General features: G+C 45.6%; 1 protein-coding gene across 3 annotated transcripts; it reads left to right on the top strand.

Annotated features, from left to right (window-relative positions):
- The first annotated feature begins 8,413 nt into the window (after positions 1 to 8,413).
- On the top strand, positions 8,414 to 23,984 carry Bcl7b (BAF chromatin remodeling complex subunit BCL7B). 3 transcript variants are annotated; one of them, XM_055606215.1, is made up of 6 exons: positions 8,414 to 8,665; positions 11,726 to 11,801; positions 19,123 to 19,219; positions 22,083 to 22,253; positions 22,673 to 22,752; positions 22,982 to 23,984. In XM_055606215.1, the coding sequence occupies exons 1-6, from the start codon at positions 8,574 to 8,576 to the stop codon at positions 23,072 to 23,074; spliced, it is 609 nt and encodes a 202-aa protein (XP_055462190.1). In that variant the 5' UTR covers positions 8,414 to 8,573; the 3' UTR covers positions 23,075 to 23,984. The 3 variants fall into 3 exon arrangements, with proteins under 3 accessions (XP_055462190.1, XP_055462192.1, XP_055462191.1); XM_055606217.1 differs by having other exon boundaries at positions 8,416 to 8,511; XM_055606216.1 differs by lacking the exon at positions 8,414 to 8,665 and adding an exon at positions 8,961 to 9,230.
- The last annotated feature ends 1,688 nt before the right edge of the window (positions 23,985 to 25,672 follow it).

Here is a 25,672-nt window from a genome sequence, read left to right as displayed (position 1 = left end):
CACACACACACACACACACACACACACACACACACACACACACACACGATTAGGCCTGTGGCCAAAGAGAAAAGCTGGTGGGAAGGACCCATAGGCTGGTGTCTGAAGTGCTTTTTGTTCATCACAGCTGCAAGCCATGTTGAAGACATGAAGCTTGACAGTACTGAATCCAGGGCAATAATGGGGATGAATGGAACAGATCCAATAAGAGAGCAGATTAAATTTGAAGACTGCTTGGATCCAAAGGGTAGAGAAGATGTCAAGAATCTAGGAAGGCTTGAATCTAGCAAAAAGTATCCATCCCAGTTAGTTTTGATCTCTCACTTAAAAGTAGGGCCTCTTCCAGTCATCCTCAACGCTACAGGATGTTAGAATAAGGCACAACCCTGAAGTTGACCTTGATGGCTCCCTTGTCGTCACCCTCTCCTTCCACCACCACTGCTGCATCCAGATGACCTGCAGCATCTGCTGTCTGTCTGCCTCTTCTGTTATCATCCTGGTCTTAGTTACTGTTGCATACTATATGTATAGTACTTCTGTTTTCAACCACATTACTTCCAAGTCACTTTTCTACATTGTTTAGCCAATTTGGAAAACAAAACAGATCATGCCATTTCCCCAAAAGGCTTCAAAGGCTTCCTTCTGCTCTTAGAATAAAACCTGAACTCTAGTCTATATAATGCCATGGAATTTAGCTCCTCCTGTGATCTTTCTCTGTGGTGGTCCAACCTACCCCATTTTTCTGTTTCTTTACTAACCCAAGCAGTTTGTAGTCTCCAGGTCTGGGCTGGTCCCTCTCGTGTGCTGCTAGCATTTTCCCGTTCTGTTGGCAGATTTGTCGATGCGATTTAGTCCTTGGTAACTTTCACTCCAAACAGTTGCCTCTTCAACCACCTCATCCGAAGTAGCCCTTTCCACCGATCCTGTCCTATCTGTTGCATTGCTGCTTTTCTTTCTTTTGTATGACTTGGTGCTTTCTGAATCCATCTTGTTTGGCTATGTGTTTGCTCCAGTGTCAGGGACAAGGGCAGTCAAGTGGGTATCAGGAGTGGGAATTAGGCTGCTCACTTGTTTGTGAGATGGGAAGAAATGGTAGAGACTGTAATGGGCATTTGTTCTGGGTGCACAGTGGGTAGTAACTGCTATTTATCGCAAAAGTTGCCAGTTTCAGAGAAGTTAGATGTTGGCGCTGTGCTTTGAAATGGGGTGGCGTTGTGACTGCACCAAACACTGATGTAGGCGGGTGCAGCTCATCAGTCTTGTTGGCACTTAAGGAATGTTCCTTGCTTTCCTTTTTGCAGTCCTGGGGATGGACCCCAGAGCCTCATGCAGGACAGACAATTGGCTCTGCTGCTGAGCCATGCCCCATCCTCTCATAGGGAGATGCTAGACAAAGGCTTTCCCACTCAGCCACAGCCACAGCCCCTTACTAGGCAAAGACTTTGACACTGAGCCTTTAGCATCAGTTGGTGAAATTGCTGAAGAATGCATTGAAACATGAGCTCCACAAAGGCAGAGTCCATGTTTGTCTGCCTTGTTCTGGGTCCCAAGTGAAGTAGCCAGGGCAGAGTAAGCTCTCAATAAATGGAACTCAGACTAGAAGTAATTGACAAAAATTTGATATCTTCTGCACTCTGCTCTCTACTGTGGATCCAGTTCTCTGATGAGATCAGCCATACTGAGGGCAGTATGGCCACACACAGCTCTGCTTCCTGCTGTGGGGTGCTGGTGGGGGTCTGCTTTGGTTGACAGAAGCAGCTGAAAACACGTTCACTTGCTTCTGGGCTACCATTTTGAGAAGTAACTGGTGTCATGGCTGCAGAGAGAAGGTAGGGAACCCAAGAATGCTGAGCCACTAAAGTCAAAAGTCCCTGACCTGTGTGGTCCAGAGTGAGGTAATCACAGAAGCTGCCTGAGTTTGTCTCCTCATCTGTAAAATGGGAATAAATGTTGTCCTATATACCTTGCTGTGTTGATTTTTTTGGGTGTGTTCATGCTTGTCTATTACACTGGGGATTACACATGTGATCTTGCCCCAACTCAAGTGTGTGTGTGTGTGTGTTTGAGACAGGGACTCGCTTTGTAACCTTGGCTGACTTGGAATTCATAGAGCCCCCCCCCCTTCCTCTGAGCTGTGGGATGTAAGGCATGTGCCACCATGCACAGCTTTTCTACCTTCACTTTGAGCTAATATCTCACTAAATTGTCTTTCAACTTGTGATCTGGCTTGATCCTCCTGTGGAGCAGGGCTGACAGGCCTCCATTTCCATGTCCAGTAGCTGTTTCTAATGGGTGGGAGCATTACAAAAGGTTATGCACAGACTGTCCAGGGATCGAACAGAGCTGTTCTTGTTGCTCTAGGAAAAGTGTCTGCCTATAAAAAGAGACTGCAACATTGATCTACTAATTTTACACAGGGTGTGGCAGTGCATGCTTGGATCCCGATGCTTGGCAGGCTGAAGTTGAAGAACCATGAGTCAGCCCTGTGCTATATTGTCTAAAACACGATTATTTTATATATTACTTTTTTCAAGACTGTGTAGCACTGGCTGTCCTGGTACTCTTGTAGACCAGGCTGGCCTGGTGATCCCAGAGATCACCTTTCTGGGATTAAAGGTGTGCACCCACCTGTCACTATAACAAAGTGTAATACTACTGAAGGTTTTCAATTTTTCAAAAAAAAAAAAGTGGGAGAGCTGAACATGGTGGTACTTACCTAATAACCCCATCACTCAGGAAGCTGAGGCAGGAGGATAGCAAGTTTGAGAACAGCTTGACTACACAGCAATACCCTGTCTCAGATAATACAGAGGTCAGAGAGATGGTTCAGTGGATAAAGGATCTTGCTACACAAGCCTGTCAACCTGAGTTTAAACCTCATGTTCTACATGAAGGTAGAAAGAGATCAGCGACTCTGTTCTTCAACTATGGGTATCATGCATGCACAAAATAAATTTTTAAGGAAGGGTCTGGAGAGAAGGCTCAGTGGTCAAGAGCACTGGCTGCTCTTCTAGAGGGTCCAAGTTCATTTCCCATCACCTACATGGTGGCTCACAACTGTAACTCCAGTCCAATGGGATCTGATGCCCTCTTCTACATATATGACACATAGATATGTATGCAGGCAAAACATGCATACACATAAAAAGATTTTTTTAATTAAAGGAAAAATGATGGCTAGAGGGAAGAGAACTTAATTGTTCTTTCAGTGGGCCTGGGTTCAATTCTGGACACCCTCTGACTTTGGCAGGTATCAGGCATTCACATGGTACATATACATGCATACAGGCAAAACACAAATTTTTAAAAGAAAAAAAGATGGTGTGCAACCTATTTTTTTTTACCAGTCACTTAAAATTGAAAAAAAATCTGCACAGAAAGTTGATCCTTAGTGATACGTCCAAATTATAAAAGCATTCATGTGAAAAGTTGTTGACGCCTTTAATCCCAGCACTCAAGGTAGCAGAGGCAGGCAGATCACTGTGAGTACTAGGCCAGCCTGGTCTACAAAGCAAGTCCAGGACAGCCAAGGCTACATAGGGAAGGCCTGTCTCAAAAAACCAAAATAAAAGGAAAATTGTTCTAGCTATTGTAGTGGTGCATGCCTATCATCCTTGCATTTGGGAGGCAGAAACAGGAGGATCATCTCAAGGTCTGTGTGTGGCAGTTCTTTTTCGGGGGTTCATTATGCCCCCCTTTCCTCCTGAATATCTGTTTGGGTTTTCTATCCCACTTCAGGGCATTTAGTTCCCAATAAAAGACAGGGACCTTTTAGATTCTTTTTTATTTTTGTATTTTTAGTTTTATGTAATTCCTGTTTTGCCTCCACATATGTCAATGTAAGGGTATCAGATTTCCTAACACGAGTGAAGACAGTTGTGGACTACCGTGTGGATGATGGGGTTTGAACCTGGGTTCCCTGGAAAAACAACCAGTGCTCCGAGCCATCTCTCCACCCCCTTAACCATTGTTCTTTTGGAAGTATAGAGGCTTTTTTTTTTTTTTTTTTTTTTTTTTTTTGGACCCTCCTCCTTCCAAACAGGATACTGGTTAGTGTCTACTTCTCACCAAACGAACCTGGGGGTGGTTTTCCACAGTTAAGTACAGAATATATGGAGAGCTGCTTCCACAGTTTCCCTAGGATTGGGGGAGGGGGTTGGCTTTTAGATTTATAAAGACTTTTAAGACACAGCAACTAGACAGGTATTGACCCTCTAAGCTATTTTTCTATTTCCCAGTTACACACCCCAAGTTACTTGCCATAATTATTCCTGCCTGGGATGCTTCTGTTCCATTAAGCCTTATGACCTCAGCCTTCTGCTTCTCTCTCCTGCCTGGTACATTGGTATTTTGCCTGAATGTATGTCTGTGTGAGAATATTAGATCTTGGAGTTATAGACAGTTCTTATCTGCCATGTGAGTGCTGGGAATTGAACCCGGGTCCTCTGGGGGAGAGCAGCCAGTACTCTTAACCACTGAGCCATCTCTCCAGCACTGTGAGCAACTTCCTTTATGTTAAATCAACCCAGTGTTGTCCCCACTTATCCCAATGTCCTAAAAACTTAGGCTGAAGACTACAAATTACAGAAGCAGGCCCTTCTTAGCTTGCCCCAAAGGCATGCCTTTTGGGACCCAGGTTCATGGAATAGAGACTGGTGTAGTGTTCTGAAGTTTAGAAGACACGTGATTTCTCACAAACATGTGCCTGTCTTCTGATGATGACCCCATCCCCAATGTCAGGTTTCACAGGCTGTCCCAGAGTTCAGAAAAATTTAAGCTTGGGAAATAATTATGTTTTTTTTATATTATTGATTGATTTTTATTTTATGTACATTGGTGTCTTGTTTGTATGTGTATCTGTGTGAGGGTGCCAGATGCCCTGGAACCCAGAGTTTTAAAACAGTTGCAAGCTGCCATGTGGGTGCTGAGAATTGAACCCGGGTCCTCTGGAAGAGCGCCTGTGCTCTCAACCACCATGCCATCTTTCCAACCCCATAACTATGGTTTCCATTTGCCTTTTGGTACACAAATTGCTGGTGCTTCTTGCAGTTTTTGTGGGTTGGGTTTTATTTAAGCACAAATGAAGCCATCCATTCCTTCCATGTACAGTGTGGCCTTGGGACTGGTGACTGATACTGCTTCTTCCAAGATGGCTTGCAGTTCTTGGTGGAAGAACGGTGTGCCATCTCAGCATAATAAGACCGGCTGAACACCAGGAGCAGTAACAACTCCTTGATGCTGTACACCAGGAACTCCTGGAAGCCACAGGGCAGCATGGGTGTGGCTTTCGTGTTGCTTCCATAACCAGTGTTGGCCATCAGGTCCTGGCCCTTGAATCTTCTTGGCACCCTGGTGTCACACATCTCTGGGTTTCCACCAGTTGCACTTATAACTGGTCTGACTGGGGAGGGTGGACTTCTTGGTCCTCTTTTTTAGGATCTTATTTCACCAGAGACCAAAGGATAGCTATGATGCTTGGCAAATGAAAGCAGCCACCTCACAGGCAACTGGGAGGAAGAAGGCAATATCTGCTTTTTTACTTTGGGGGTTGTGTTTTGAGACAGTATTATACTATGTAGCCCTGGCTGCCTTAAACTCAGATATCTGTCTCCCAAGTGGGCTTAAGGGCATGTGCCACCGCACCTAGTCAAAAAAAATAAAAAATAAAATATATATATATATATATATAATTTTCTGAGACAGGGTTTCTCTGTGTAGCCTTGGCCGTCCTAGAACTCACTATATAGACCAGGCTGGCCTTGAACTCCGAGATCCACCTGCCTGTGTCTCCTGAGTGATGGAATTAAAGGCCTATGCCTCACCATGCATACCTGGCTTGTTTTATTATTTATTAGTTTTTCAAGACAGGGTTTCTTTATGTTGCCTTGGCTGTCCTGGACCACTTTGTAGATCAGGCTGGCCTTAAACTCATAGATTTCTGCCTATCTTTGCCTCCCTGAGTGCTGGGATTATAGGCATGTGCCACCACACCAGGCTTCCCACCTGGCTTTTCACATCTATCTAGTGAACTACCACTTGCAAACTTACATAGCTGGCCTTGAACGCTGGCAATCCAGCAGCTTCAGCTTCCTGAGAGCCCTGAGACACCACAGCCAAGACATTTAGTCTTCCAAACTAAACACAGAGATAAAAATAGTGGTACTAGTTAACAGTGGCCTGTCATATTCCAGAGGGAGTGTATGTGTGCATGTGTGTGCACATATACTACATGGCATAGATGTGACAGGACAACTTTCAGGAGTGGGTACTTTCCACTCTGGGTGCCAGGGTCAAACTGAGGACTTCAGGTTTGCACAGCAAGTGTTTTTATCCACTGGGCGATCTTGCCAGCCCAAGTCTTCCCTTCTTTCAGCATGCCCTTATATTGGCCATCATTATGCTGTGTGCCTGCATTCAGCCCTTCAGGAGTGTACAGTTCAAACATCATATATGAGTGTGAGTGTGTGTGTGTGTGCATTGTGGGAATCAGCATTCTACATGGTAAATACATGCTCTATTTCTGAGCTATCTTCTAAGCCTGGACATTTTATATTTGAGGCTTAACATGGTAAACAAACATGTTTATGCCCTAATCCCCTGAGGGGATGGATGCAGCCAGAGATGCTATCTGAGCATTTGAAGATCAAGAGAGTGACTTGCCAATGGGCCATTTCCAACACCCCATGTCAGACTTTCACATCTTAGAGATGACACAAAGTTTTAGTTCTGTGTTCTGTGTTTTTGTGTAGTTTTCTACAATAAGCTTGCCTTTTCCTCATGTCAGTAACATACTGGAAGAGGTACTAACCTACGAAGACTAGGGATGCAGGTCAGTGAATAAGTACTTGTCTGCCATGTGCAGGGTCCTAGGTTCCAGCCTCCATATCATCACAGCAAATAACCTCTTATGATCTCTCTATGTTGTCTAGAACTTGAGATCTGGTTACTAAGCCTACAACTGGATTAGAACTTGAGATCCTCCTGCCTCCCGAGTCCTGAGACTATAGGCTTGTGCTACCAGAGTTGCCTCACTTTTGCTTAGCACTAGTTTTTCTGAGGTAGCACAGAACTATGACCACACTGCAGGTGGAGAAACTGGGACTTCTGGAGCTGAAGTGGCAAGCACACATTCAATGTCTGAGTTCAAACTTGCTCCATAGAGCCTTTGACTTTGCCATCCATGAGGTGATCCCTTAAGGGCAAAGACTTAGGAGTCCATTGTGCGTGTGTGCACGTGCATTAGCACACGTGTACATGTGCTAATGTGTGATAATTGGTATGGAACTCAAGCCACATGTTCTAATGCTGAGCCATATCTCCAGCTCCCCATTGGCTGATTCTAGCAGGTGCTTGGCCACTGAGCCATTCCCCATCTTTTACTGGATGATTCTAGGCAAGTGCCCCACCATTGAACCCTTCTCTACTTCCAAGCCTGTTTCTTTTTTCCTCAAAACCAAGGTCTTCTGGAGCCAAGGCTGGTCTTGAAACCACCATGTAGCCGAGTTAATTCAAACAGAAGAAAATTTCAGATGGGCAACAGAGAAATCAACGATGGAAAGTCAAGATGAAAAAAGGTGTGGTATTGACTCTGCAACACAGCTATTTAGACACTCATGACACAGATCTTTGGTTACATGAAGATGAAGAACATAACTCCTTGAAGGGCTGGAGGCCACCAAGGGGTTAGTGTGCTTGATGTGAACTTGAAATTCATGGGAAACCAGTTCCCACAAATTTTCCTCTGTACCATACACACACTTAAATTTTTTTTTTTTTTCCAGCAGGTGCGGCACACTCCTGGAATCTGGGCACTCAGGGAGGCAGAGGCAGGTGGATCTCTGTGAGTTCCAGGCCAGCCTGTCTATAAAGTGAGTCCAGGCCAGCCAAGGCTACACAGGGAAACCCTGTCGCAAAAAACAACAAAAATTTCCCCCAAAAAATGCGGTGGTGGACATCTTTGATCCCAGCTCTTCAGAGACAGAGACGGACAGATCTTTGAGTAGGCCAGCCTGGTCTACAGAGTGAGTTCCAGGCCACCCAGGGATACACAGAAAAACCGTGTGAAATGAAATAAAATTTCCCAGTCGGATGCAGTGGCACACAGTAACACTGGAGTGGCAGAATCAGGTGACTCTCCGGGTTCGAGGTTGGCCTGGTCTACATAGCAAGTTCCAGGGCATACACAGTGAGTCCTTGTTTCAAAAATAATAATAATTTAAGCAGCAGAATAAAGTGGTGACGTCGAGATTCCATCCCACCACCACCACTACCGCAGACTCGCCAGGCACACACCACGTGCAGTCGACACGAGGGTCTGCCAGCCAGTGAGGGGTCAAAGGGCCTCTCGACGCACACAGCAGGGAGGCTCCGGGCGGGGTGCGCAAGCGCGCTGAGGCTCCAAGGGCCCAAGGGGCGGGCGGGAGCGCGCGCTCTCTCACGCACGCGCGCACGGAGGGGGCGACGGCTGCCGTGACGTGCTGCGGTGGCGGCGGGTGGACGGTGGCGCATGAGGTGCGTGATATCCCGCGTCTTGGGAACAGTGTCCTAGCCCCCAGCCACTCCCCGCCGCCGCCATGTCGGGCCGTTCGGTCCGGGCCGAGACCCGTAGCCGGGCCAAAGATGACATCAAGAAGGTGATGGCGGCCATCGAGAAAGTGCGGAAATGGTGAGGGGCGGGAGCGGAGGGGGTGCTGACGTGGGGTTGCGGGAAACCCGGCGCGGAGGATCACCAGGCACGTCCAGGGGTGGGAACCAAGAGGCCGGCTCTTGGGGGGAGGGGGCCGGAGCAAGGAAAGCGAAAGGAGGGCGCGCCGGCGTCGGCGTGAAGTCAGGACGGCGCGTTCGCTCTAGCCAATCAGGACAGTCAGTTCGCAGCCCCGCCCACTCGTTGTCATTAGTCGTTTCCGGCCACTGTAGCTGGCGGCACCTGGCGCTGCGCAGTTCCACTTCCGGCGGGTAACAGGACCTCGCGGAAGGGCTGCCTGTCGCCGTCCGGCTCAGCTTCCGCTCCTGCGCGTTACAGCTGCCCGGTGCTGTCGGTTAAGTGTTATGCGGTCTAAGTACTCGAAATTAGTTGGGAGTTTGTAAACTCGTGTCTGTCGGAACAGAAATCTCTGACATCGTAGATCTGTGGCTCTCAGCCTGCCCACTCTGGATATGTTTGCTCTTGGCATCCAGGGGACTGTCCCAGCAAATGTGTATTGCAAACCTAGATTGAGCGAACAATTTAGGTAAGGCTCTTCTTGCATTAAACTGTTCAGAATCAACTGTTGGAGCCATTGTTTTGACTGGCTCTTTCTCTACTGCAGGCTGGCATCATGCTTTCCTTCTGCCTCAGTCTCCCCAGTGGCTAAGATTCCGCTACAGTGACTTTTGCTTTTGTTTTGTTTTTGAATCAGGGTCTCATTCTGTACCCTTGGCTCTCCTGGAACTTACTTTGTAGATCAGGCTGACCTTGAACCCTCAAGGGAGGCCTGTCTGCCTCCCAAGTGCTAGGACTAAACACGCAGCCAATTTTTAAGTCCACATCTCATGGCATTCCTCTGCTTCGTATGTAATTCCCTGGTCTCCCCACCCCCCTCTTTTTTTTCACTGGTAAGGAAATAAATGAAGCAGGCTCATCTGTGCCCGGTTAACATCTAGTTCTACCGAAAAGTTGTTTCTAGCCTGAACGGGTGGCTTATTGGTTAAGTGCACATATTATTGCAGAAGACACAAGTAGTTTTTCTTTTCCTTTTTTAAGTTTGGAGGCTGGAGAAATGGCTCAATGGTTAAAAGCACTTGTCTGCTCTTGGAGAAGACCTGCATTCAGTTTCTGGCACCACATGGCACCCACAGCCCACTCCAGTGGCCTCTTCTGGCATATGCACACATGCATTTAAAGCACCCACATGCAGAAAAATAATAAAATGTTTTTTAAATGTTGGTTCCTCAGAGCCACATTTTGAAATTCTAGAAAAAGTCATGTTCATAGAATTTTTCTTAATTGTGTTAGGCTGAACTGCAAGACATTTCACATATTTGAACCAACTCTCATTTCCTATTTCTGAGGATAGAGCAAACAACCTTATTTATGTTATGATTTCTCACTATATACTATACTGTATGTACTACAGCCCTATGTTTGACTTTTAATTCAAAAATACTAACATTGCAGCAAACACACCTGTGATCCCCTAGCTGCTCAAGGAATACCACTTGAGTCTAGGGGCTTCTGGGCTAAGCAACATAGTGAAGCGTGCCTAACGTCTAAGGCCTGTGATCCCGCTACTCAGGAAGCTGAGGCAGGAGGATCACACGTTGAAGGCCAGTCTAGATGCTTTAAGAGTCCCTACCATAAAACAAGCATTTTGGCTAGGGATGTTGTCTGCTGGTAGAGCACTTGCCTAGCTTGGCCAAGGCCCTGGGTTCCATCCCTAGTTCTCCTGTGCCCCCTCCCCCAAAAGAGAAATGCTGAATGAGTTAAGGGTGCACTTGGTTCAGCTGGGTTTAGAGACATGTGAGGCTTTAGTAGTTTGTCTTAGGCTGACCTTGGGCAAGCCATCTAACTTTCCCTTGCTTTGCTAGTACATGGTAGTTCTGCATTTCTACCTCACCAGGGCAGACAAGAATGTTGGAGGAAGGGATTGGTTTTGTTTGTATGCTGGTGATGGAGCCCATAGCCTGGCCATGCTAGACTAGAGCTTCCCACTGTGTCGTAGCCCCAGACTGGAGACACAAGGGAAACTACAAGGGTTTGAAAGTCAAGAGTAAAATCTGCAGATTTAGCATGGCATGGTGGTACATACCTATAAAACCCAGCACTCAGGGAGGCAGAGGCAGGTGGATACCTGTGAGTTTGAGGCCAGCCAGGTCTAAACAGTGAGTCCAGGACAGTCAAGGGTACACAGAGAAACCCTGTCATGAAAACCCAGAAACACACAAATAAATAAATAAATACACGAATGAATGAATGAATGAATAAAGCAAGCTGCAAATTTCTCTTTCTCTGTGAGTAGTCTTAATTACCTAGCATACAAATGGTATCAGTTTCTTTCTTTTGATAGTTCTTCCTTTGGAGGAACCGCTATATGCAAAATGAACAAAACCAGCCTAGAGAGATTTAGAAATTATCTTCATAATCCTCATTGACTTTTGTTTGCCCGTGATCAAAATCCATTCAATTCCTAGGACCATGTGCCCCCGCCCCATCCAGCCAGCTGTAACTAACTCCAGCCCCACAGGACCTCCTGCCCTCTTCTGGCATATGTGGGCACAGCATGTGTGTGATGCAGACACACATGCATTTAAAGCACCCACATGCATAAAAATAATACAATGTTTAAAATTTTTTTAAATATTGGTTCCTCAGAGCCACATTTTGAAATTCTAGAAAAAGTCACATTCATAAAATGAGCATGCAAATCAGGAGCTGTGCGTGCTAAGCGAGCCTGTTGAGCCTGAGCCACACTCACTGCCTTTCAAAGCCTCCCCTACACCCAATTTGTGGTAGTCCTCCTGCCTTAGCCTCCAAGTGCTAAGGTTACAAGCATACACGTGAAAGCCGCCACTTCTGGCCTTGCTCCTACTTTGGTTACTCCCTATTGTCCAAACCTGTTTTCAGGTGTAATTTGATAAGGAAGTCTAAAAGGCATTCCACATCAAAGGAGCAATCTGTTGAAAAGCAGAAAGCATAGTTAATAAAGAAAATATGCTTTATTAACTCTGATTAATGCTTATCTTCTAGGGAGAAGAAATGGGTGACTGTAGGTGACACATCCCTGAGAATATTCAAATGGGTGCCTGTGACAGATAGCAAGGAGGTAAGTATGGGAGGAAAACAACAGTTAAATATAACGTTTTCTTTTCACTGGTTGCCTCTTTTAACTATAAAGGAATTTATTTCTCTGGAACTGAGTTGAAAGTACCTTAAGCTCTGTTATGATCTGTGCAAGACCTTCCTTTGTTTTTCTGTTTCTTCATTCTCTCTTTACTTAGCTTAAACCCCATTACTGTATTTTTCAGCATAGTTTGTCTTTTTTTTCCCCCATTATGGGTGTTCTGCCTGCTTGTATACAAGTGTACCATATTCATGCCTGATGCTCAGGAAGAGCATCACACCTTTTAAAAATATATACAGTGAGCTGGGGGTGTGGTTCTGTGGTTGATCTCTTTCGAAATGCTTGAGGGTATAGATTCCTTCTCGAGCACTGAAAAACAGTTGTGTATATGTGTCTAGAAACATTTAAGGCAGAATTCTGCAGTCTAGTAACTATAAGCGAACATCCTTATAGTATATACTATGTATCTAGGTATAGCTGGGGGACAGCTGATGCACACCTGTAACCCCAGCGCTCAGAAGTGGGAATTCTAGGCCAGCCTGGGCCGCACAGTGATCCCTGTCTCAAGTGAATAAATGGAAACACTAGGGTCCAAGAATAGAGCATCACTGACTCTGAAGACCCTTTGCTGTTTTGCCTTCCTCTTTAGGAGTGGCCACTCTCTTATGTATTTCTTTCCACCACTCTGGTCATTTTTAGGGATTTTGAACTTTATACAAACGAATCGTAGGGGTGGAGAGATGGCTCAGCAGTGAGCACTGGATGCTGTTCCGGAGGACCCAAGTTCAGTTCCCAGCACCCACATGGTGGCTCACAGCCATCTGTAACTGCGGTTCCAGGAGATCTGGCCCCTGCTGGCACCAGACCCATATGTGGTGCACAGACACACATGCAGGCAGTGCACCCATACACATAAAATAAAAATTAAACCAGGAATGAGTCGTGAAGTGTCTTCTTGTGCCTTAATTTTTTCTCTGTTGTTATTTTTGTGTTGCTTGTTTGCCCAGCACTGTATTTATATCAATTTATGTTGTCTCTGATCCTATTTTTTCTTCTTTTCTATTTTTAATTTGTTGTTTACAATTTTTCTTTGTGGGGTTGGGGTTGGGAGTGAGACAAAGTCTCTCTATGTAGCCCTGAATATTCTGAATTTGTTATGTAGACTCACAAAGATCTGCCTGCCTCTTCCTCCTGAGTCCTGGGATAAAGGGTGTGTGCCATTATTCCTGGCTGTGTTTTCTTTTATTGACACATGATTTCCCTCTGAATTGTAGGCTGACCTCACACTTTGATATCCTGTCTAAACCTTCAGGTTACTGGGATTACAGGCAAACTCCATTAGACCTGCCCATAATTACTCTCTCTTCTTCCTCTTGTGTGTAGTATGTGTGCATGTGTTTGCACATGAGGAGGCCATAGGTCAGTGACAGATGTCTCACTATTACTCTACCTGAGTTACTGAGGTAGACTCTCTGAATAAACTCAGCTAAGTTAGCTGGCCAGATTGTCTCGGGATTCTTGGTCCCTACCTTCTCAGCAGTAGGGTAGCAGGAAAGGCTGCCTTGTCTGCCCAGCTTTTCTTTGCAGCCTGGGGTATAAGCTCCCTCATGCCTATGTGGCAAGCATGTGTGCTGTCTGGTCTTATGTCAACTTGACACACAAACTAGATTTATCTGAGAGGAGGAACCTCAATTAGAAAATGTCTCCATAAGACTGAGCTGTAGGCAAGCCTGTACATCGTTGTCTTAATTAGCGATCAGTGGGGGAGGGCCCAGTCCGTTGTGGCTAAAACCCTGGCCTGATGGTCCTGGGTTTTGTAAGAAAGCAAGCTGCCTATGAGGTGGTGATGCCTGCCTTTAATCCTGGCACTTGGGAGGCAAAGGCAAGTGATTCTCTGAGTTTGAGGCCAGTGTGGTCTACAAAACTAGTTTGAGTACAACCAAAACCCTGTCTTGAAAAAAACCTAACCCCCTCCCCCCACAAAAAAAAAAGATTGGGTTATCTCTTAAGGTTCTAGCCCTGCTAGTGTTCTTGTTCTGGCTTCCTTCAGTGGTAAGCAGTGCTGTGGAAGTGTAGGCTAAATAAACTTCTCCCCAGCTTGCTTTTGGTTATGGTGTTTCATCACAGCAATAGCAACCCTAACTAAGACAGCAACCAGACAATCTTCCCAGTCCTCTCTCTTACTGCCCTGTATGTGGATGTCTAGATCACTTCTGGTTTGGGTGTCACAGAACAGAGCCCCTAGAGCATTTGTGTTCAATGTCTGGATTAGTAGCATTCTAGCATTCTGGACCCTGGGCTTCCACTGTGTGTTTTGGCCTGTACTAGCTAATGCTGAACTGTTTTCCAGAATGAAGATACCAGTTTCTGTTTCAACCAGGACCACACTGCAATGGAAATATGGCTGCACACTCTCAGCTGGGTGCAGCTTTGCCAAACCCAACTATCTACTCAGCCATGACTTTTTTCTGGAGCAGAAGTCCTTTCAGTGTTTGTTAGCTATCTGATGTCCTTGAAGGAAGGGCCTGTCTAGGTCTTTTGCCCATCTTTTTCTTTTTTTTTTTTTTTTGAGGCAGGGTTTCATGTAACCCAGGCTGGCCCAAACCCACAGTGTAGCAGAGAATAGTCTTTTAATATCTGATCATCCTGCCTTTACCTTCTAAGTGCTGAGATAACAGGCATGTATCACCAGGCCTGGCAATTTCCTTATGAATTGTGGGAATTGTGCTCATTGTCCATTAAGCTGTTCATGTTTCTCTTCATTTGTAACTTGTTTTTAAAAAATACTCTGTAGTGTGCTGAGTGTTTAATTTTATTTCTTCATTTTGGAGAGTTTTGTAGCAGAATCTCACTATATAGCTCAGGCAGTACTTGAACTTGTACATTTCTCCTCTGCTAGCCTCCAGAGTGCTAGGATCACAGGTATGAGCCACAGTGCCCAGGTAAAGTGCTCAAACTTAAGATAGATAAATCTTTTAAAATATAGTTGGTGCATCTACATTAAGCCTTAAGAAAAAATTCCTTCTGCATGTGGTAGTGCATACTTGAGATCCTAGCTCCTGGGAGGCTAAGGCAGGATTCTTATGAGCTTCATACTGGGCTTCATACTGTCTAAACACTCAAAATGACTAGTCGGACCTGGTGCAACAGGCCTGTAATCTTAGCCACTTGGGAGGCAGAAGCAGGAAGACCACGTGGTCACTGCCTGCCTGGACTACAGACAGAGTTTGAGGTCAGAGGAAAGTGACTGAAATGGAAGGTCAGGGGAAAGTGAAATGCAGGCTGGTAGTGCAGATCAGTGGTAGGACACTTGTCTCCACACTGAAGGAAACAGAAAGACTCTGTCCCTTTGAGGCCACAGTTCTTCCATGTAATCTACAGGCTGGCTGTTCTCTTTCCATTTATAAGACACTTGGGGCAGTGCAAATGTGTCCATCATTTCCATGTAGATGAATGTTCATCCTGGCTCCTTACTGGGACAGTGCCAAGTTCCCCCGTCTCCTCACAAGTGTCCACTGATGTGGCCACCACATTCTGACTACCACTGACACTCTGTTTCCTGTCCTGTTTGCCTGCTTGGGAAGCTTGGCTATCTGGAATCTGAAATGTCCGTGGTCCACTGCTCTTAGTTCTCAAATGGGCTGGTGTGTAGTTTTTTTTTGGAAGATTCTTTTGTGTTTTAAAACCTGTCATGAGGGCTGGGCACGGTGGTGTACACCTTTAATCACAGCACTGAATAGGCAAAGGTGTTGAGGCCATCCTGGTGTACATCAAGTCTTAGTTAATTTTCTTTTTGCTGTGATGAGACACCATGACCAAGGCAATTTATAAAAGAAAGAGTTTAGTTGGGCTTCTGGTTTCAGAGGGTGAGAGTCTGTGATGGCAGAGCTAAGGCTGGGGCAGCTGAGAGCTCACATAAGCAAGAGGCAGAGAGTATACTGGGAGAGTGTGAGTATTTTGAAAACTCAGGCCCACCTTCTGTGTTGGAGTTTTCATTGGTGTGATAAAGACCTTGACCCTAAGTGGCTTGGGTAGGGAGGGGAGGGCTTCTTATAAGCTTACAGATCTCAGGTGACAGTCATTGGCTGAGCCATGGTGGGAACTCAAGGGAGAACCTGGAGGCAGGAACTGAAGCAGAGACCATGAAGGAGTACTGCTTTCTGCCTTGCTCAGTCTGCTTTCTCATAGCACACAGGACCACCAGCTCAGGGGTGGCATTATCATCCATCAAGAAAATGCAACACAGGCTTGCCTGCAGGCCATCTGATGGGAACATTTTCTCAATTAAGGTTCCCTCTTCCTAAATGATTCTGGCTTGTGTCAGGTTGACCTAAAACTAGCTATCACATCTTTCAAAAAGGTCATGTCTCTTAAAATTTTCCTCTCAGTTCCACCAACTGGGGACCAAATATTGAAACATATTAACCTATAGGGACTTTTCTTATTCAAATCACTACACATAAGCCATCTAGCCAGTCTCTATACTGAGACTTTGTCTTAAAAACCAAACCAACAAACAGAAAAAAACCAACTAAACAAACAGACATATTACATGCATGCTTACTGTGTCTTTCCTCATTTTTGATGTGTTTGTGGCTTTTCCAATAGGTGATCTTGTTGCTTCTGAAACCTATATAAAGAATGATTCTGTATTTATCCATCTCTAGTGTTTTTGGCTATTGTTATTTCCTTTTTATTAGTTTACTCTTATTCATTTTCTAGCTTATTGAATTGGATGCTTAGCTTTTAGGTATATTTTTGTTTGTTCAATTCTTTTATTTTGGGTGGGTGAGTGTTCTGACTGCATGTAAGCCTGTGTACCATGTGCTTCTGCAGAGGGTAGAAAGGGCATCACATACCCTGAAAATTGAATTACAGATGGTTGTGAGCTGCCCTGTGGGTGCTGAACCCAGGTCTGTGGAAGAGCAGCCAGTGTTCTCAACTGCTGATCCATCTCTCCAGCCCATTTGGTCTTGTTTTGTTTGTTTTGTTTTGTTTTTGAGACAGTCCGGTAGAGCCCAGGCTGGCCTCAAACTTGATATATTAACTGTCTGTCTGTCTGTCTATCTGTATCTATCTATAGATATCTATCTTTATAGATATCTATCTATATTGATAGATAGCTATATAGATATAAATCAATATAGATATCTATATAGAAGATATATCTATAGATATAAAGATAGATAGATAGGTATAAATATCTATAGATACATATCTATTATAGATATGTATCTATAGATGCAGATAGATAGATAGATACAAACCCATGTACGTAGACACACACACACACACACACACGCCCTGAAGGTCTGGTCCTCTTGCCTCCCAGGTGCTGGGATTACTATCGTGCCTGACTTCCTGCAGTGCTGGGGATGGAACCCAGAGCATCATGTGTGCTACGCAAGCACTCTGTCGCTGCACTACATCCCACTCTGATGTGTGTCTGTGTGAGTGTGTGTCTGCATGCCCTCACACCTGGCTTTGAGGTGGCTGCTGGAGGTCTGAGCTGAGATCCTGGTGCCTGTGTGGCAAGCACTGTATGACAGCCATCTCCCTAGCCTCCAGCCCTTTTTAAAGACTGGGGTTTTGTTTGTTCTATAAAATTTACTTGCCTACGTTATTGCTGAATACAGTTGGCATCAATGAATGTCAAAACAGCTCTGACAGTGTTACAGTTACAGGGTTCTCTTAACTTCCTCGTTGATTTTTTCTTTAACTCAAGGGCATAATTTACTGGAACAATTTTGAGATGTGATTGACTGACTGTACTCAGTGGTAAGTGCTAACTACCTTAGCATGCATGAGATCCTGGGTTTGATCTCCACTGCTGCAAAAAACGCAAAAAGAGACATGGGCATTCCAAAAATAGTAACCGTATCTGTATACTTAGGACCTAAAATGAATAGAGTTATTTTGTTTCTTTGTGTTTTTTTCCCACAATTATTTGAGTAAAAAATAATTCAGACCAGGGCACAGTGGTACATGCCTGTAATCCTAGCACTCGGGGAAACAGAGGCAGGCGGATCTGTGAGTCAAGGCCAATCTCCTCTACAAAGTGAGTTCAGGACAGCCAAGGCTACACAGAAAAACCCTGTCTTGAAAACAAAACAAACAAAAATAATAAACATAATTATAACTATGTGAAAGCTAAATATCCAGTAGCTAGGGAGCAGTGGTGAATCATGGCATATAGAATATTATGTAACTACTACGAAGTATGTTTATGTAGGTAAGTGGTGATATGTTTACCATTACAGTAAAATTAGGGCTGCATAGGCAGGCAGGGTTGGTACAACAGATAAAGGCCCTTGTCACTAAGCCTGATGACTCAAGTTCAATTCCCAGGAAGGAAAGAACTAACTCTCCCAAGTTGTCCTGAGACCACCACACAAGTTCACATATATTCATATACAAAAGAAATAATTAAATGTAATTTAACTCAATTAAAGAAATAGGTCTGCATATGAAAAATAAAGGTGAAGGCAAAAATAGATATAAGAGAATTTTTATAGGGCTGGATTTGAGGGTTACTAACTACTCTTTGTACCACTAGTACCTCAAGTGAGTAGGTGAATACAGATTGGTGGATCTGAGACTGTGATTTCAGCATTTGCTTTTGGTGCTCTCTGCTGTGTGAGGGGCCAGTGGCCATGCCTTCCCACTGAGGTCCTTTACTAACAGCCTCTGTGTCTGTAGGAAGGGCTGTCCCAGGGGAAAGCAAAGATAGTGATCCTGAGTAATAGATGCTAGCAATTGCAGCAGAGCCAGCAGGTGCTTTTTGCCCTGCCCTGCCCTGTTATATCCATAGTGTTTCATTTTGCCCTACTAGGGGTCAAAAAACAGAAAACCAAGGGTCTGCTCAACCGTGCATATTTTGTCTCGCATCCTGCCGTGCAGGGAAGGGCTGGGTGGAGTGCTGAATGCTGCAGTCAGGGCAGAAGAGAACCATGGACCTGTAGGCCAAGTACCTGTCCCCTATTACTTAGCTGCTTGTTGTGGAGTTCACTTTCAGCTACAGATGCTGAGTCTAGAGGAAGCAGTTGTATGGGTCTTTGTCATTCTCCACCTCTTGGGTTCCCGGTTTCCCCCATTACTTCTGTTTAGACCTCTGAGGGCTTTCAAACAGCAAGTGCCTTGTCCCTCCTTATGAGTCTTCTGCTTACCTATGTCTGTCTATATATATATATATATATATATATATATATATATATATATATATATACACACATGTATACATACATGTATACATACATGTATACATACATACATATATATTTATACTTTTTTTTTTTTTATATAGAAAGAAAAGTCAAAATCGAACAGTTCAGCCTCCCGGGAACCCAATGGCTTTCCCTCTGATGCCTCAGCCAATTCCTCCCTCCTTCTTGAATTTCAGGGTGAGTTGATTTTGCATGTCTCCCTTACAGAAAATAGAAAACTTGGGTGGAAAGGTAACTCAGTGGTTAAGAGCATGTGCTATTTTTGTAAGGACCCAGGTTTGGTTTTCGGCATGTGGTTGCTCCCATCCATAACTCTAGTTCCAGAGAGTTCTGATGCCTTCTGAAATCCACAGGTACCAGGCACACAAATGGTACAAATGTGAACACACTGGCAAAACGTTCATACACATAAAATAAAAATTAATCTAAAAAAATAATCAGAAAAATTCAGTGAAGTCACAGGGATAAGAACATACCTAGGAGCCATGTGTGGTAGCCTAGCACTTGGGAGGCAGAGGCAAGTGGATCTCTTGAGTTCAAGGCCAGCTAGAAACCCTGTCTTTAAAAAAACAAAAACTAGCCTGGAACAGCAGTTCAGTGTTTAAGAGTACAAACTGCAAACTGCCTGTGTGCTCTCACTCTCTCTCTTTATTTATTTGTTTTTTGAGACAGGGTTTCTCTGTGTAGCCTTGGCTGTCCTGGACTTTGTAGACCAGGCTGGCCTTGAATTTGTCCAGTGTTGGAAGATGAGGCTTGCAGCTGAGGATACCAGTTAACTACAGTTTTCTAACAGTCTGCATCACCCTGACAGACATCATGTAAGGGTGTTATCTTCAGGTAGCATGTGTCAGAAAATAAAAATAATAAAATAAAAAAATAAAATGTCCAACACTGGCTTGTAGTTAATGAGGTTACGAAACCACATCCTCTCATGAGGCCAGAAGCTATAGGGTTTTGTTTATTTGTTTTTGTTTTCAAGACAAACAAACAAATAGCCTTGGCTATCCTGGAACTCACTCACTCTAGACCAGACTGGCCTCGAACTCATAGATATCATCCTGCCTCTGCCTCCCTAGTACTGGGATTAAAGGCATGTGCCACCACTGCCCTCTAGAAGCTGTCTCTTTCTTAGTGATGATTTTATCATGCTGCTCTTGAGTAGGCCACCCACAGCCAAGATTGCTGCCTCTTTTGACAGCCAGCCTGAGTGTCCTGTGTACCTATAGCACTACCTTCTAGTGTAGCAGTTTTCAACCTGTAGGTTGTGACTTCTTTAGGGTCAAATGGTCCTTTCTCATGACCCCATCAGAAGAAGGGCCGTCTAAGACCACCACACAGGTATTTACACTATGATTCATAACAGTAGTGAAATTACAGTTCTGAAGTAGCAGTGAAAATAATGGTATGGTTGGGGCTCTCCACAACATGAGGGGCTGTATTAAAGGGACGCAGCGCTGGGAAGGCTGAGGACTGCTGCTCTCTGTACCTTTTCTACCTATACAGCATTGTACTCAGAAGGCAGTTTCACACCGTTCCTCATTTTTATCCTGTCAGCCCATGATACAATCTGTGTGGTTGTTGTCATCTCCACTGAAGGAATCTAACACTCAGAGCCAGAATGCACAGGTGACAGAACTTTGTTGTTCTTTTCTTTCATTTTGGCAGTACTTGAACTTACCATCTCAGAAGTGTGAGGCAAGCTCTAGCCTCTGAGCTGTTACCTGCAGCCCCTTTATGTTTAATTTTGAGACAAAATCTTTATAAGTTCCCCAGGCTAGCCTTAAACTTGCATCCTTCTGCCTCAGCCTCCCAAGCAGCTGTTGTACAAGTCTGTGCCACCAGACCTGGATCAGAACTTTAGGTTTTTCACAAAAAAAAAAAAAAAAAAAAATGCCACTTCCATTTTAGTGTGGCAGATAGTGGTCCTGGAGAGAAGGAAGACTCCAGCGGCCTCATGCTGTCTCTCAGGGACTGTCTGTGAAGCTTCCCAGCATACAGTTGTCCCTGCTCTTCTCAGTCCTCCCCACAAGCGTCATAGAGTACAGGGTCACAGAGCACTCTGCACGTAGGAGCCCTGCATGGGTTGGCGTGTTCACTTTGCCTGTGGTACGAGGCAGAGATTCAAGGCTGTCAAATCAGGCTAGGCCACTGATCTGGACTGAGGCACCTTTGAGGAAGGAGCAAGTGCAAGTGATCAGATTGTGACTGCTGGGGGCAGTGGAGGAGGGGAACTGTAGGTTCCTCAGCATTTAACTGCCTTGGTTAAACTGACCTTAAACCTTTAGACAGAGCCCAAAGGTGGTAATCTCTCATCCTTGGGGCAGTCAGGTGTCTGAGAGCCTGAGGTGACCACCTACAGACACCACAGCCTCCTTCAGGAACCCTGAGGTCCAGACACGTGGTGCTACCATTCTGAGAGCCATGGGAAGGCGCAGATGGTGCCCCTGCCTCCCACCGTGCAGCGAGAAGCTGCAGGCCAGAGCTGTAATTGGTAGGCAATAGAAACATGGTTATATAAGCAGAGCTCCACATTCCTGGCCTAGAAATGTTGTGTTCACAGGTTCTGGCTGTATGTACTGTATATTATCAAATAGAAAATGCTTGGGTTGGAAATATGACTCAGTTGTTAGAGAGCTCCCTCAGTATACAGGAAGCCCTGGGTTCCATCCTCGGGCACCACACAGTGCAGTTGTGGAGGTGCATGCCTCCAGGCTCAGCACTGGAGCTGTGAAGGCAAGAAGATCAGAGTTCACAGTGAGTTCAGCTACATAGTGAGTTCTCGCCAGGTGTGCCAAGTCCCACCTGTAATTAGGCTTGGGAAGCAGAGCCAGGAGTATCAATGTGAGGTTGAAGCCAGCCTAGGCTTCCGTGACACCTGTCTCAGATCAGCTTAGAGTCTGCAGATAATTCCCAGGGCACAGGAGTGCCCCTTTAGCTTCCCTTTTAGGGCCATCTGCAGCCATGGTAACTGTCGGTAGCTCTGGCTGAGCTCCTTGGATGGTGCCACCCCAGCTGTTGCTTCACTGTCTTTCGTTTCCAGATGAGAACAGCAACCAGAGTTCCATGTCAGATGTTTATCAACTCAAGGTGGACAGCAGTACCAACTCAAGCCCCAGCCCCCAGCAGAGCGAGTCCCTGAGCCCTGCACACACCTCAGACTTCCGCACAGATGACTCTCAGCCACCCACCCTGGGCCAGGAGATTCTTGAGGGTGAGTCGTGGAGGTGCCACTCATGTATCTTTGGCTCTTGTTAGCTTCTGGTTTGGGGCCTGAACTGGTTTTGATGTGGATAATATGTGCTTGCTATGGGCCATGTGCTGTTCTAGCTCCTTCCTTGTGTTGTTTTATCTAGTGTAACAGCCCTCTCAGAACAGGGAGGCCCTAGTAGGAATGCTGATGTTTGGAATGGCAGGTGAGCCTTGGTTCCTAGTGTCTGCCACCCAGGCTGGGATGGTGGTTCTCTGTGATCTAGTCATACTTTGTCTATCTTACATTAGGGACAGTGGCTCCTTAGCTAGGCCCTGCACATGTGGTGCCCAGGCCTGCATCTTCTTGACATGACTCAGGAAGTTTTCCCAGCCCAAGGCTGAGGACAGACCTACATTGGGCTAACATTGCTTCTCTTGCAGAGCCATCACTGCCTGCATCTGAAGTTGCAGATGAACCTCCTACCCTCACAAAGGAAGAACCAGTTCCAGTAGAGACACAGGTAAGAGGAAGAGAAGGAAAGACCCTAGGAATTGAATGGCCAGCACAGCTGTGCTATGATAAGATGTAGAGTCTACTGGGGAAACAGACTCACCAGTTTCTAAAATAGGGGCAGGGTTTGGACCCTTTGAGCAGGTGGAGGGTAGGCTGCAGTCTGCAGTGTGGTGCATGGACAAGCTACTCATCATGTAGCCTGTCATGCATGGACATGCCTGTCCTGCTACTTCTAGACCACTGAGGAAGAGGAGGACTCGGGTGCCCCGCCCTTGAAGCGGTTCTGTGTGGACCAGCCTGCAGTGCAGCAGACCACGTTGGAAAGCTAGCACCGTCCCAGCCCTTCGCCTCCGGGCCCCTGCCTCTATTTATTGCATTCTGGTCTGGCCGAGCTCTGCTGCTGGGGTCCGGGCAAGCACTAGGTCCAGAGCCTGTACGTGGGAGCCCTCTGGGCTAGAAGGCTGAAGGAAGGCGTAGGGTCATCGCATCATCTTCCTGTCCCTGACACTGTGTTTGCTTGCTCTTGAGCAGAGGAGCACTCACATCCTTTCTGCACCCCATGTAAGGCCAGAGCATCAGGGTTCATTTGTCACCCCCAGAACCACCGCATGGAGCTGCTGGCAACACCGTCATGAGGAGAAACGTGTGGAAGGCACCCTAGAGAAGGTGCCTAGGATTACTTGAACTTCAGTGGAGACTGTAGATTATGGACTTTGCCACAGGGCCAGGCCCTGCAGGCTGTTGGAAGGAGGACTGAGTGGTAGAGATGTGGAGAAGAATGGGGGAGGCTCTTTCAGGAGGGGAGGTCTCCGCCTGTGGGCAGGAAACCCATGAGGGATTTCATCCTGTCCCTGAGGCAGGCCTGCCTCTGTTGGATGCCCCAGCTGCTCCCAGCCCTGTGCCTGCTTCCCCACACTCACTAAGCGAGCACACACACAGCACACACACATACACACACATACAGCTTCCTGATTCCTCCTGTTCATTGCATTCCAACATCTGTGCCTCCTGCTGCAGAAAACCCCAGCCAGGATTGGAGGTTCTGACCGCAGTACCTGCCTCAGCTCAGACTTTCTAGAAAGTTCCCTTTTCTTTGAAATCTGCATGTTTAATTGAACTTTATGATTTTATTTTTTTGTCTGAAGAAAAGTTTAAGAAAAATGGAAATGGGCAACAGCAAGTGAAGACCTATTTTAGCACTGAATAGAGTATTTTTAAAATTAAACTATTTGAAATATGTCTTGTTATTATCTGAGTGCTTCTTTCTACAAGGTTGTGGAATCAGGGTTTGGGTGGGTGAGTGCTTGTGAGGTCATCATGGGCTGGCCTTGTCCATTGTCCCTCCCATGGACTGCCCTCCCAGATTAGAATGGTTTCAAGACTGCCCTTGAAATGTGTGAATGGTGAGTACAATAGCAGCCTGGAATGCCAGCACTCAGGAGCCTGAGGCAGGTGGATCTTGAGGTCTGGGTCAGCCTGGGCTACTTACTGAGTTCAAGGCCTGGATGGGCTTCATGGAAAGATCCTGTCTCAGGAAAATAGGGAAAAAAAAATTAGGCTTGAGGCAGTGGCTCAGTAAAGCATTTACCTGGAAAGAGTTCCTGGACTGAGTTCCAGCCCCACCTACATAAGGCCAAATGCAGTGGTGACTTCCAAAATACCAGTGTTCCTATGAGAGATAAGAGGCAGAACCGGGATTTCCTGGGAGTTCAAGGGCCAGCTAGCCTGGACTACACGGGTGAATAAGAAAAAAGGTGGAAGATGAAGACCAAACTTCAGGTGATCCTCTCACCACCATGTGAACTCTGGCACATGTGCAGGCACTCACATGAACACCCATCATACATGAAGATAAAATACACATAAACATGTATACACGTTTGTGTGTATATATATGTGTATGTATGTATATACACACATATATACATATTAGGCTGGAGAGATGGCAGGGTGGCTAAGGGCAGTGTGTACTGCTCTTGCAGAGGACCTGAGTTCAGTTACCAGCACCCCACATGGGAGCTCAAAACCAGGGGTTCTATCTTATGCATCAGTTAAAACAAGGCAAACGGGGGTGGGGGGGCTAGAGAGATGGCTCAGTGCTTAAGTGTCTGCTCTTCAAGAGGTCCCGAGTTCAATTCCCAGCAACCATATGGTGGCTCACAACCATCTGTAATGAGGTCTGGTGCCCTCTTCTGCAGGTGTACCTGCAGATAGAACACACACACACACACACACTATATATATATATACACATACACACACATATGTATGTACCTTTAAAAAAAAAAAAAAAAAGACAAGGTACAAGGTACACTGGTATGCTCCAACTCCAAGGACTGGAGATATGTAAGCAGGAAGACCAGAAGTTCAGAGTCAGCCCTAAGGTGGTGGCACACACCTTTAATCTCAGGATTTGGGAGGCAGATGCAGGAGGATTTCCAGGAATTCGAGATTGACCTGGTCTACATAGTTTCATACAAGATAGCCAGGGCTACATTCTGACTCCAAAAAAGTTAAGTAAAACCTCAGGGTCATCTTTTAGGCCACATGGATTTCATGAGATTCTTTATAAGAGTTTTTGCTGATGTTTTTTAAGTAAGCGTTGCCTTGATCATGGTGTCTTATAGCAATGGAAACCCTAACTCAGACGTGTGAAGCTTAGCAACTAAGAGCAACTCTAGTTCCAGGACATTTGACATCCTCTTCTGGTCTGTGAGAGCATGGCACACAATGTAGTGCAGAGTCGCACACAAGCTAAACACCCATCCACATAAAATAACAAAATTTGCCAGGCATAGTGGCACACACCTTTAATCCCTGCAGTTGGGAGACAGGGGCAGGTGGATCTCTGTAATTTTGAGGCCAGCCTGGTCTACAAAGTGAGTCCAGGACAGCCAGGGCTCTGTTGCCCATGGCAATGCTAAACA

Source organism: Psammomys obesus, unplaced genomic scaffold (assembly GCF_907164565.1).
Source record: "Psammomys obesus unplaced genomic scaffold, mPsaObe1.curated_primary_1811, whole genome shotgun sequence".
Classification (NCBI taxonomy): domain Eukaryota; kingdom Metazoa; phylum Chordata; class Mammalia; order Rodentia; family Muridae; genus Psammomys; species Psammomys obesus.
Note: the sequence above shows the minus strand (reverse complement) of the source record. Positions and strands in the feature narration are given on the sequence as shown.